The sequence below is a fragment of the Piliocolobus tephrosceles genome, chromosome 6, assembly GCF_002776525.5.
Source record: "Piliocolobus tephrosceles isolate RC106 chromosome 6, ASM277652v3, whole genome shotgun sequence".
NCBI lineage: Eukaryota > Metazoa > Chordata > Mammalia > Primates > Cercopithecidae > Piliocolobus > Piliocolobus tephrosceles.
The window spans coordinates 101,361,232-101,374,352 of NC_045439.1; the positions used below are offsets into that span (position 1 = coordinate 101,361,232).

A 13,121-nucleotide genomic window follows, 5' to 3' on the forward strand; every position below is an offset into this window, starting at 1 on the left:
GTGAGCCACTGTGCCCAGCCTCCTCAAATTTCAAGAAGGGACTTCAAAACCAAACCAAACCAAACAGGAAGAGCCTGTGCTATCCCAATGCCGATGATCACATGTCCCTTCTGCATGCTATCTCGGGTGAGACACCAACATCCTTACCCAGGTCCAATGCAGAGACCAGTACTATTCAACCCACCTTGATATGCTTCTTTACCACCTCAGTTCTTTGTAACCGCTGGTCCTCTGGAATCCCAATTAGCTCCCATATTTCCCGAAGGTGATTTAGGGCTTTCTGCAGACATACTATGGACTCCTCCGCCAGCACCTCACTGAAAACCAAAACCTAAGACCTGTTAGTTACATCAGTCACAGCCTCCGGACTAAAAGCACTATTTTCAAGAACTAAAAATACTGGCTTCTCAGTGGCCTCGAGAAAAAAACAAATTAAAAACAGGCATTCAACCTAATTCACCTTTAACCACTCCCCATCCCTTTTCCTACCAAATACCACTAGCAATGCAAGATTTCATATCATATTACATCATGGAAGCTCAACCTTCTGGACTTTCAACAATCATCTACCTATGGAAGTATAATACAGAATTATAAATACTTTTACTAAAGAAAAACCAGATAAAAATGTTGGTAAACTAAACTAACACAAGAACTTGCTGGTAAGAAACTCCTACAAAAATATCTGGCAATTTATTACTATTTTTTGGGGTTTTTTTTGTATTTTTTTTTTTTTTTTTTGAGACAGCGTCTTGCTCTGTCACCCAGGCTGGAATGCAGTGGTGCGATTTTGGCTCACTGCAACCTCCACCTTTTACGTTCAAACGATTCTCCTGACTCAGCCTCCCGAATAGGTGGGACTACAGGCACGTGCTACCACGCCCAACTAATTTTTGTATTTTTAGTAGAGATGGGGTTTTGCCATGTTGGCCAGGCGGGTTTCGAATTCCTGGCCTCAAGTGATCCTCCCTCCTCAGCCTCCCAAAGTGCTAGGATTACATATGTAAGCCACCGTGCCTGGCCTTTTAATTTTATTTATTTTTTCGTTCTTCTTCTTCTTTTTTTTTTTTTTTTTTTGAGACAGAGTGTCACTCTGTTGCCCTGGCTGGAGTGCAGTGGCGTGATCTCAGCTCACTGCAACCTCCGCCTCACAGGTTCAAGTGATTCTCCTGCTTCAGCCTACCAAGTAGCTCAGATCACAGGCATGCGCCACCACGCTCAGCTAATTTTTGTATTTTTACAAAAACACAAAAACCCACTCGCCTTGGTCTCCCAAAGTGCTGGGATTACAGGCATGAGCCACTGCGCCCAGCCTAGTATTCTTAAATTACAACTAACGGCTCAAAGAATGGCTAAAGTTAAGCCGTTGAGATAGGGTTTCACCATGTTGGCTATGCTGGTCTCAAACTCCTGACCTCAAGTGATCCACCCGCCTCGGCCTCCCAAAGAGCTGGGATTACAGGCATGAGCCACCTCGCCCAGCCTATTCTTCTTAAATTACAACTAGCAGCTCAAAGAATGGCTAAAGTTAAAAAGACAACATTAAGTGTTGGTGAGTATATAGAAAAGTGAGAACTTTCATATGCTGCTGGCATAGTGTAAATTAGTACAACTATTTTAAAAACTGTTGGCAGTCTATCTACTAAAGCTGAACCCAGCAGTTCTACCTCTACATACATACCTAGCAGAAATGAACACATACCTTCACCAAAGACACATATGAGAATGGTTAGAGATGTACTACTCATAATATCATGGAAACAGAAACAGCCTAGATGTCTATCAACAGAATGAATAGTACATTCCTACAGTGCAATAATACAGCAATGAAAATGAACAAACCAGCTGGGTGCAAGTGGCTCACACCTATAATTCCAGGACTCTGGGAGGCCAAGGGGAGCAGATCACTTGAGATCAGGAGTTTGAGACCAGCCTGGCCAACATGGGGAAACCCCGTCTCTACTAAAAACACAAAAAATTAGCTGGGTGTGGTGGTGCGCCTGTAATCCTAGCTACTGGGGAGGCTGAGGCAGGAGAATCGCTTGAACCCAGGAAGTGGGGTTTGTAGTGAGCTGAGGTTGCAGTGAGCAAAGACCGTACCACTGAACTCCAGCTTGGGCAACAGAGCGACACTGTCTCAAAAAAGGAAATGAACACACTACACATGACATGGAAAGCTCAAATTATTATTTTTCTATTTTATTTATTTTTAAATTTTACCTTTTTGGGGTGATGAAATAGTTCTAGATCTTGATGGTGATTATATAACAGTATACAATTGAAACTACCTGTAAAGTGAGTCCGTTTTACTGTGTATGAATTATACTTCAAATCTTTTCATTTTTTTAATGAAGTCAAAGAAACAACTTAAAAAAAAGTTGTAAGGGGAAGAGGAAGAAAAAAAAAACACTTTAGGCTAAGCAAAAGCCACCAGATACGCAAGTGTGTATCACTATGTGATTCTATTGACATAAAGTTCAAAAACAGGCAAAACTGGTCAGGCATGGTAGTTCATGTCTGTATTCCTAGCACCTTGCAAGGCCGAGGCAGGAGGATTGGTTGAGCCCAGGAGTTTGAGATCATCCTGGGCAACAGGGAGACTCTGTGTCTATCAAAAAAAAAAAAAAAAAAAAAAATTAGCTGGTCACAGTGGCGTATGCCTATAGTCCCAGCTACTCAGGAGGCTGAGGTGGGAGGATTGCTTGAGCATGGGAGGATGAGGCTGCAGTGAGCTGTGATCACTGCACTCCAGCCCGGGCAACAAAGCAACACCCTATCTGAAAAACGAAAACAAACAAATAAAAAATCAGCCCAAACTAATCTATGCTTTCAGAAGTCAGGATAGTGGTTCTTTTGGCTCAGGGGAGGCAGTGACTGGTAGAGGGCTTCTGGGTTGCTGCTTACACAGGTGCATCAACTGTGAAAAATTCACTGAGTTTACACTTGATTTCTGTACATTTCTGAATGTATGTTATTCTTCAATTGCCAAAAGCTTATTTTAACAAAAAATTATTTATCTAAAATACAAATTTAACTGGCTTCTGTATCTTTTAAGAAAAGTTTACTTTAAAAATTAGAACCATTAGTCTGATTTACAGAACATTTAAAGAATAGAAATTTTTCTCCCTTTTCTTAGGTATAACAGGACAACTAAGACTACCCTGGCACCAGAGAAACTGCGATCTAGATGTTCTCTGCTTCCAGTCAGCTGAGAAGCCTGCAGCAAATCACTTAAACACTTAGCTGTTTGTGTGCCGTCCACACCCAATTGGAGCTAGAGACTTTCATTAGCCCCTGTTTCAGAGCTTTCGGTGGTTCTACAAGTCACCAGCCTAGATCTCTAACAATGTGTCTCTCCAAAGCTGTTAATACATTCACATCCAAAATATTTCCAGCCACGAAATCCCAGTTTAGAGGTTGCCTGTTCTTGCTGAAGAAACATTTCTACACAAGTACCTGTTGCCTATACCAGATGGCCATACCAACACCCAATACTGACAAACGTTTAAAAGAATTTACTGTACTCCCTTCAGTTTAGAAATGTGAACGGTTCAAGTCCAACAGAAAAAGAAAAAAAGAAATGTTAACAGTAAGGCATTTATTTAACATAATCTCAACTAAAGTCCAACTAAAGAGCTTCCCCAGGCAAACACTCCTTTTGCACTTCATTTTGAAGACACAAGAATGCACAAGTTAAAATCCTAATATTAGCATTTTATTAAAAATAACTTTTAAGATCCAATCTGTGGCCAATATTTGATCTGGATGCAAAACCCTGGCTTCCAGACAGGCCAGCCGGGGGCACTGCTCTGAAGGTCATTACTTAAGTATACCAGTCTCCTCAGTCTGACAGACCTACCCCGGCCCAGCCAATCTCCACAGAACAGCTAGTTGTTCATAACAACAAATCCCATCAGCTCCCTGCTTAACTACTCCCCTTCAAAGGTCCCATTGCTCTCAGGAAATAGTTCAACCACCTTCCGTGGAAAGGCCTTCTAAACTGCTCTCCGAGTTTGCTAATCTCTGCCACTTGTCACTCCCCAAGTCTCCAGCCAACTGAACTTCCTGGGCATTCCCTGAACAGTGCCCCTCAATAAACCACATGCAGCCCTCATTTTATGATGCCACCGTGCTTTGTACGTTCAGTTCCTTCTACCTGCCACCACGTCCTCTGGAGACCTGTGGACTTGTCACTCACTTGCCATTTTCCCCCCAGGCCCTTAGTAGACCATAAACTCAAGGACAAGGACCACCATATCTTATTCATCTTCATTTTACCACACCCTAATGCATAGTAGTTGTTCAATAGATGTAAAATGAATGGCCCTGAATTCCTGCCAAAGGTCCTATGCTCCTAACCTACCTAACCTAATAGAGGTATTATATATTCTAGGATCCTGACGAAGGTTTACAAGCAGGGCTGCCTATCTCTGTAACATATCTACAAGGTAAAGTGATCATTTTCCTGAATAAAAAAATCTAGCACAATAGGCAGAGAATCTGAATAGACATTTCTCCAAAGAAGATATACAAATGGCCAATAAGCACATGAAAAGATGCTCAATATTAGTCATTAGGGAAATGCAAATCAAAACCACAGCCAACAGGATGGCTATAATAAAAAATATATATATATAGCAACAAGTACTGGTGAGAATCTAGAGAAACTAGAACTCTCAAACACTGCTCGTGGGAATGCAAGACAGTGCAGCCTCTTTGGAAAACAGTCTGGTAGTTCTTCAGTTGTTTTTTTTGTTTTTTTGTTTTTGAGACGGAGTCTCGCTCTGTCACCCAAACTGGAGTGCAGTGGCCGGATCTCAGCTCACTGCAAGCTCCGCCTTTTGGGTTCATGCCATTCTCCTGCCTCAGCCTCCTGAGTAGCTGGGACTATAGGTGCCCGCCACCTCGCCCGGCTAGTTTTTTGTATTTTTTAGTAGAGACGAGGTTTCACCGGGTTAGTCAGGATGGTCTCGATCTCCTGACCTCGTGATCCGCCTGTCTCGGCCTCCCAAAGTGCTGGGATTACAGGCTTGAGCCACCGCACCCGGCCGCTGTTTTTTTGTTTTTTGAGACAGGGCCTCACTGTCACCTGGGCTGGAGTGCAGTGGTGTGACCATAGCTCACTGCAGCTTCAACGTCCCAGGCTCAAGCAATTCTCCCGCCTTAGTCTCCCAAGTAGCTAGGACCACAGACATGCTATCATGCTTGGCTAATTTTCGTTTTTTTTTTTTAAAGGTTTGCCATGTTGCTCAGGCTGGTCTTGAACTTCTGGGCCCAAGCAATCCTCCCACCTTAGCCTCCCAAAGTGTTGGGATTACAGACATGAGCCATTGCACCCAGCCCCTCAGTTTAACGGAGTTCATACAACCCAGCAATTTTATTACTGGGTATTTACCAAAAATAAGTGAAAACACATTTATACGAAAACTACACAAATGTTTATAGCAGCATTACTTACAATAGCCAAAAAGTGAAAACAAAACAAAACAAAACAAATGGCCATCAATTCATGAATGGGTAAATAAAATGTAGTATATAGCCATACAATGGAATATTATTTGGCAATAGACCTGGAAAATATTATGCTAAGTCAAAGAAGCAAGTCACAAAAGACCACAATAGCTATGGTTCCGTTTATATGATATCTCCAGAATAGGTAAAAAGTAGATTTGGGGTTTGTATGTTTTTTTTGAGACATCTTTCACCTAGGCTGGAGTGCAGTAACATGATCATGGCTCACTGCAGCCCCAACCTCCTAGGCTCAGGTGATCCTCCCACCTCAGCCTCTGGAGTAGCTGGAACTGCAGATGTGAGCCACCACACCCAGCTAACTTAAACAAAAAAAAAATTTTTTTAGGCCAGGTACGGTGGCTTACGCCTGTAATCCCAGCACTTTGGGAGGCCAAGACCGATGGATCACGAGGTCAGGAGTTTGAGACCAGCCTGGCCAATATGATGAAACCCCATCTCTACTAAAAATACAAAAATTAGCTGGGCGTGGTGGTGGGCACCTGTAATCCCAGCTATTCGAGAGGCTGAGGCAGGAGAATCGCTTGAATCCAGGGGGCAGAAGTTGCAGTGAGCTGAGATCGTGTCACTGTACTCCAGCCTGGGTGACAGAGTGAGACTCCATCTCAAAAAAAAAAAAAAAAAGAATTTTTTTTGTAGAGGCAGAGTCTCCCAAGCTGTTCTTGAACTCCCGGGCTCAAGTAGTCCTCCCACCTTGGGCTCCCAAAGTGCTGGGATTATAGGTGTGCACCACCTTGCCTAGCTAAAAAGTAGATTTGTAGTTGGGGGTGGGGAGAATTTGGACCATAAGGTGAAAGGGGATTGACCACTAACGGGATTTTAAAGGGGTGATAAAAATGTTCTAAAATTGATTGCAGTGATGATTGCACAACTCTGAATATTCTAAAAATCACTGAATTATACACTTTAAGTACATTGTATAGTATGTGGATTATATCTCAAAGCTGTTATTAAAAACATCTCGGCACACAATCTGAAATTTTTTTGATTGTGACTTAATTGAAAAACTTACAGATTTTTACTATGGCCGGGCGTGGTGGCTCACGTTGTGTAATCCCAGCACTTTGGGAGGCCAAGGCAGGTTGATCACCTGAGATCAGGAGCTAGATATCAGCCTGGCCAACATGTGAAACCCCATCTCTACTAAAAACATAAAAATTAGCTGGGCGTCGTAGTGGGTGCCTGTAATCTCAGATACTCAGGAGGCTGAGGCAGGAGAATCACTTGAACCCGGTGAACCCAGGAGGCAGAGGTTGCAGTAAGCTGAGATCGTGCCATTGCACTCCAGCCTGGGTGACAGAGCAAGACTATCTTAAAAAAAAAAAAAAGAAAGAAAACTTTACTAATATATAATGCATTTTATTTGGCCTGTTGGAAATGGGTGTTTGGAATTACCAAACACCCATTATTATTATTCTAGTTAGAGACAGTTCCTGTAACAGGATCATTTTCAAAGAATTAAAAACTAACATTTCTTACTCTTCCTAACATTCAAATTGTACTGAACTTAATTTTTTTTTTTAACTTAAATCTTGTATCATCCTTGACACTTCTTTCTTATATTCGCGCCATTAGCATTATCTACACAAGACAGGCAGAATCTCACCCCTCCTGACCTCTGCTGCTACCACTACCACCCCCACCCTCGTCCAGGTCACCACCACCAACTTTTTGCTGTATGGCAATGGCTTCTTAACTAGTCTCACTGCTTCAATGCTGGCCTCCTTAAGTCTATTGTCAACACAGGAGCCCCAAGTCCTAATCTTATACTCAGAACCCTCCAGTGATTTGCCATCTCACTCCAAGGAAAAGCCTCTGCCCTTCCAAAGCCCTATGAAGGCCCATTCCATCTGAAAGCCATTTCTTTTGATATGCTGATTCCTCTACCTAGATCTCTTTTCAACCCCATGCTGCATGGCTTCACCCTTTTCCTTCTTAGGTCTTTGCTCAGAGATCACCTTCTCAGGGAGGCCTTTCCTGACCCATCTCTTTAAAACCACAACCCCACTTCCTACACCTTCAGTACTTCTTATCCCCTTTCTCTGCTTGATTTCTCTACATAGCACTTATCACCACTTAAGATTAACTTATTTATTACACTCCTCTTTTGCTATTAGAATACAAACTCTGTGAGGGCAAGGATGTCACTTTTGCTCACTGCTATATCCCCACCACTTGGAATGGTTCCTTGTATATAACATTCAAGAATTATTTTTCTTTTCTTTTTGAGTATAAATTATTATTATTTTTTAGAGACAGGGTCTTGCTATGGTGCCCCAGGCTGGTCTTGAACTACTGGGCCCAAGTCATCCTCCCACCTTGGCCTCCCAAAGTGCTGGGATTACAGGTGCGAGCCACTGTGCCAGGCCCAAGAAGTCTTTTTGAATGAATAATGTGACATTTCAAAAAAGTTGTATGTTCTTAAGATGCTTCAGAGTAATCATTATGAACAATTATCATGATACACTGAGCTACTACTACCTGGCTAAATTGTTTCAGGTAATCCCCTAAAAGGAGCAAGTCTGAGATTTTGTTTTAGACTCATTGAAAAACTCAGAGTGCATACAAAGACTACCACTCAAGGACACAAAGGTTGTAGAATTGGTCAGTTTTTCCAGTCTTGAACATAAATCACTGGACTGGAAGAAATCTCAGAGTGGTCCTCTAAATTATTTTCTACCTTCAGGCAGCCTTCACTGATCCACTGCCCTATTTTTTCTTAGCACTCCAGAGAAGGAGTTTTGTTGATCTCCTGTGCAAACTGTTTCAGGGACCGATAACCGTAATTAATGCTGGCCAGAGTTTTGTTTGAGCCTCAGAGGTCAAAGCTGCAGTGAGCAATCTCGCCACTGCACTCCAGCCTGGGTGACAGAGTGAGACCCTGTCTCAAAAAAAAAAAAAAAAAAAAAAGTCTAATTATATCCATTAGCCTGGAACGAACACTAAAGGATTTTTTCTCCTGCTTCATTCAATCCCTTGATAGAGAAGATGCCTAAATAATTCATAAACTGTTAATGGCCTTTTTTTTTTTTTTTTTTTTTTTTGAGACAGAGTCTCACTCTGCCACCCAGGCTGGAGTGCAGTGTCGAGATGTCGGCTCATGCAACCTCTGTTTCCCAGGCTCAAGCGATTCTCCTGCCTCAGCCTCCTGAGAAGCTGGGGCTACAGGCGCACCACCACGCCTGGCTAATTTTTGTATTTTCAGTTAAGACGGGGTTTCACCATGTTGGCACTCAATTCTCATTATTCTGAGGGCAAGCATTTGAAAAAGACATATCAGAATTAGTGATCATGAAATGAAGAATCTTACAAAGCCTTAGAACAATCAGTTCCACCAAAAACTACAAATTAGCGCTGTATCATCACAATACTTCATCTACAACTTTCAGAAATTAAAGTTAATATTTGGAAGTCACAAGGCTGGTAAGTGTCAGTGTCACTGGTTCGGATTTCAAGTCGGACAGTCCCTCCCCAACACTGCCTAGGAAGTTATTAAAACGACCGGAAAAGAATTCCATAATCCGTTTCTTAACTTGCAAAGAAACAAAGCTATCTTTCCAATTCAAACAAAACGTTAACACCGCTGGCCAGATACAAAGAAAAACAACGGGCCGGGCGCGGTGGCTCACGCCTCCAGCCAGGCCAACATAGGAGACCGCGTTTCCACAAAAACAAAGAATAAAACAAAACAACGATAAATAAACTTAACAGCTTTAAAGAGAAGCCAGGACCACAGAAGGTTTACAACGAGGCATCTGCGCCAAGAAGCGGCACCTGAGACGCCGAGAACAGGGAGGGTGGGGTCCGAGCACCAGCGCTGACCGCCCGGGTGGAGGCCGACCCGGGCCCCCGGCCTCGCCCGCCCTGCCGCGTCCGGGCACCGGCGCTCGGCTCCCACCCGGGCGGCTGAGCCTGCGGCCACCCGGGGCCGCCGGGGGACAGCGCGTCAGGTCTCACCTCCACCGCGGCCCTTGCACTGGCTCGCCGCCTGCTGACCCTGCCCCTTCGCGCCCCCGGCCTCACTCAGCGCCGACTGCTGTGACGCCCTAGTCCCGGGACCTCGCACGGGCCCTGCACCCCTGAACGGGCCCAGAACCCGAGACAGGCATCGCTCTCTCCCGCGTCCCCTCGATTTCCCCGCAACCCGCACCTTCTCCTCATGGCAGACGCTCCAAGCAGCCGTCAGTCCAGGTCCAGACCTATTCTACACGGCCCCGAGAACAACAACCACCCGCAAACACCGGCGACCTCACTCCGGGTAGCCGCTCCGTGAGCCGTTGAGCCCCGCAAAATTTCAAACCGCGCCACGGGGCGAAGCCTCGCTGCGATTGGCGTCGCGTCCCGTCGCTCCATGAAAATCCCCGCCTCTCGGGCTGCAGCTCGCGGGTGCGCAGTCGGGCGGGGACTAGTGAGCCGGGCCTGGGAAGCGCTGGAGCGCGGCGGGGGATGACGTCACTGTCTGTGAGTGGGCGGGCGTGGCCTGCGCCTCCCGCTTCCCTCGACTGGCGGCAGCCTCAAGGGACTCCCCTGCCGAGTCGGCTACGTCATCGGAACACCGCCCCGCCCCGCCCCGCCCCGCGCAGTTTGTATTCGAAGTGCGCGGGCCGGGAAGGAGTTGAGAGCACCGTGGCTTCGCGGCTTCCCTGAGTCCCGGCTGCCGGGACCGGGAGCGGGGAGGAATAGGAAAGTTAGCGCCTAGTTTCCTTCGCTCATCCAAGAAGCGAACCTTGGAACTGATCTTTGGTGGGACTCTTCCCCAGATGTAGGAAGCCGTACACTAAGGGGAAGTGAAGGAACATTGAGCCCTGCTCATGGGCCTGGAACCTTTCAACGCTAGTTATCCCATTTAACCTTCACAATCCTGAATGGCGAGTATTGTCACCATTGCAGAGGAAACTCAAAAAGATTTGAATGATTTGCCCAACTCACCTGATTGGTGAGTAAGTGCAGATCACCTAGGTGTGGCTTTCTTTCAAATTAGATGAGTTTCTAAATTGTTACATGAAAAATTTAAAACTGAAAATAAACATCAAAGTACTTTTGTAGCCTCCTTTCCTCTATGAACATGTTACATCCCTAAATGCTTATATATCACATTTTTTTCCCCAGTGATTCATGGTGGCATAATATCCTGGTGTGTAGCTATCTCGCCCATTCTGCTATTGATATTTAGATAATAATTTAAAATATAAGGCTGGACTGAATATCTTCATACATAAATCTTTGCATCCTGCATTTTCGTACAGCTGATTCCTAGAAGTGTAATTACTGAATGCTCCCTTTGTTAATTTGCCTTCCGCACAAAGCCTCACCGGAAAAGTACCCTCCTTTTGTTACCCTCAGCAGGGCTGAATTCTATCGTACTTTTAAACATCTTTGCTCATTTTGTAGGTAAAATAATAATACTGGCATTTCCTTGTTTGGCACTTGATTATAACTGAAATTGCACATTTTTCGTGTTTACTGGCCAACTGTAACTTACGTTCACATGCCTTTTCCCTAAAGGTAAAGGATGCTTGTTTGCTTCAGCTTCAGAATCATATTTTTCTTATTTTCAGAAAAACTTCATTGCTGCTTTCAATGTTCTTCTTTTTATTTTTTTAATTGAGATGGAGTCTTGCTCTGTCACCCAGGCTGAAGTGCAGTGGCCCAATCTCGGCTCACTGCACGTCCGCCACCAGGTTCTTGTGCCTCAGCTTCTCAAGTAGCTGAGACTACAGGCACACACCACCATGCCTGGATACTTTTTTTTGTATTTTCAGTAGAGATGGGGTTTCGCCATGTTGGCCAGGCTGATCTTGAACTCCTGACCTCAGGTGATCCGCCGGCCTCGGCCTCCCAGTGTTGGAATTACAGGCGTGAGCCACCGCGCCCAGCTTCAATGTTCTTTTTAACCTATCAGCAGCATGCCAGATATTCACAGCACAAACTCAGTGGACAACAGGCACCACTTTTTCAATTTCCTTGCACTCTGTTGATTAACATTGACACCACTAATAGAGTGGATGGCAGCACCACTTTTAAAATTTACTTGCATTCTTTGTTGGTTAAATTAACAGGAGAGCTTTTCAGAAAGCTTCACAAATTTGTGATCTTCATACATGTTCTTAGGGCCAGCATTGTTAAGTATCCAGAGATAAGACAATTTTTCTCTCGTCCTTTACACTGAGGTGCTGAGGCTAACAAAGTCACAGAACTGATGCAAAGATATCCATTTAGAGCATAAACGCTGCATGTAAAACACTGTGTAATACGTGTTTATAATATATGACCTTAGCCTGGGCAATGTGGCAAAACCCTGTCTCTATAAAAAATACAAAGATTAGCCAGGTGTGGTGGTATGAGCCTCTAGTCCCAGCTACTTGGGAGGCTGAGGTGGGAGGATCACTTGAGCCCAGGAGGTCAAGGCTGCAGTGAGACATGATCATGCCCCTGCACTCCAGCCTGGACGACAAAGCAAGACCCTTTCTCAAAAAACAAACAAACAAAAAAAACCCCTATTACAGGGTCATATATTTCTACTTGATGGAAGTGCAATGTTTTGCCACTGTTTAATCTTTTTCTGATGCCACCTATTCTTTCTGCGAACAACAGCCCTGTTGGCAGTGTCTTTGGTCTTGCACACTAGCTTGAAATAACACTCAAAATTCTAGCTAGATGCTTGAGGAATGCCTTTTCCTTGGAATGTATTTCTTATACAGAATTATCATTATTTTTATTTACTTATTTATTTACTGAGACAGAGTCTTGCTCTTTTGCCCAGGCTGGAGTCCAGTGGCACGATCTCGGCTCACTGCAACCTCTGCCTCCTGGGTTCAAGTGATTCTCCCGCCTCAGCCTCCCGAGTAGCTGGGACCACAGGTGCGCACCTCCACAGCCGGCTAATTTTTATATTTTAGTAGAGACAGAGTTTCACCATGTTGTCCAGGCTGGTCTTGAACTCCTGACCTCAAGTGATCTGCCTGCCTCGCCCTCCCAAAGTGCTAGGATTACAGGTGTGAGCCACTGCGCCGGGCCCAGAATGATCCTTATTCTACAGGAAGAATACTTTTGATGATCTAGTAACTCAGGTTTTGATTTTCTTTCTTCCTTTTAGTAAGTGGCAGCACTGTGGAATGGGGAGCAGATGGGAGGATGAGCAGCTGGGAGGGACACTCGTACAAAAACCCAGGCAAGAGACAATAAAGACCTCTATCGTAGGGATGGTGAGGAGACGATGAACTAGAGGCATTTAGAAATAAGAACCAATAGGACAAGGGAACCAGCTGAAGGCGGGGCATAGAAAGAAAAAATCTGAGGTCAAGAATACAATTTTTTGCTCATTTGAACAAAGTTTGGGAATACAGGAAGAAGAGCAGATTAAAGGATTCAAGTAGGGACAAGAGCTTCCACTCATGAGTTTATTTTGTACATGCTGAGTTTGAAGTGCCTGTGGAATGACCAGGTAGGACATACTTGTGTGGAGTGAGATGAAAGCTTGAGATCTTGAAGCGGATGACAACAAAGGACAGAAAGAGGGGAGATGTCAGCAAATGGGATCAAAGAACAACTTAAGAGACTGTGGGAGGACAAAGAAAGGGTATTATGGAAGC

General features: G+C 44.5%; 2 protein-coding genes across 10 annotated transcripts in view; one reads left to right on the forward strand and one right to left on the reverse strand.

The window, feature by feature from the left end:
- RCCD1 (RCC1 domain containing 1) overlaps positions 1–4,433 on the forward strand; it is a 34,543-nt gene extending 30,110 nt beyond the window's left edge. The window contains exon 9 of one of the 2 annotated variants that reach the window (XM_023195371.3): positions 3,137–4,433. In XM_023195371.3, coding sequence (XP_023051139.1) covers positions 3,137–3,243 — 107 coding nt within the window. In that variant the 3' untranslated portion in view covers positions 3,244–4,433. The remainder of the gene's footprint in view (positions 1–3,136) is intronic. The other variant, XM_023195389.3, reaches the window with a different exon arrangement.
- Positions 1–9,933, reverse strand: part of PRC1 (protein regulator of cytokinesis 1) — a 28,395-nt gene extending 18,462 nt beyond the window's left edge. For 4 of the 8 annotated variants that reach the window (XM_023195362.3, XM_023195364.3, XM_023195363.3 and 1 more), the window contains exons 1-2: positions 9,680–9,931; positions 185–317 (exon numbers count right to left, since the gene is read on the reverse strand). In XM_023195362.3, the coding sequence (XP_023051130.2) occupies positions 185–317; positions 9,680–9,690 (144 nt within the window). In that variant the 5' untranslated portion in view covers positions 9,691–9,931. Of the gene's footprint in view, positions 1–184; positions 318–9,679 lie in introns of all 8 variants that reach the window. The other 4 variants (XM_023195359.3, XM_023195358.3, XM_023195361.3 and 1 more) reach the window with 3 other exon arrangements.
- Between the last annotated feature and the right edge of the window lie 3,188 nt (positions 9,934–13,121).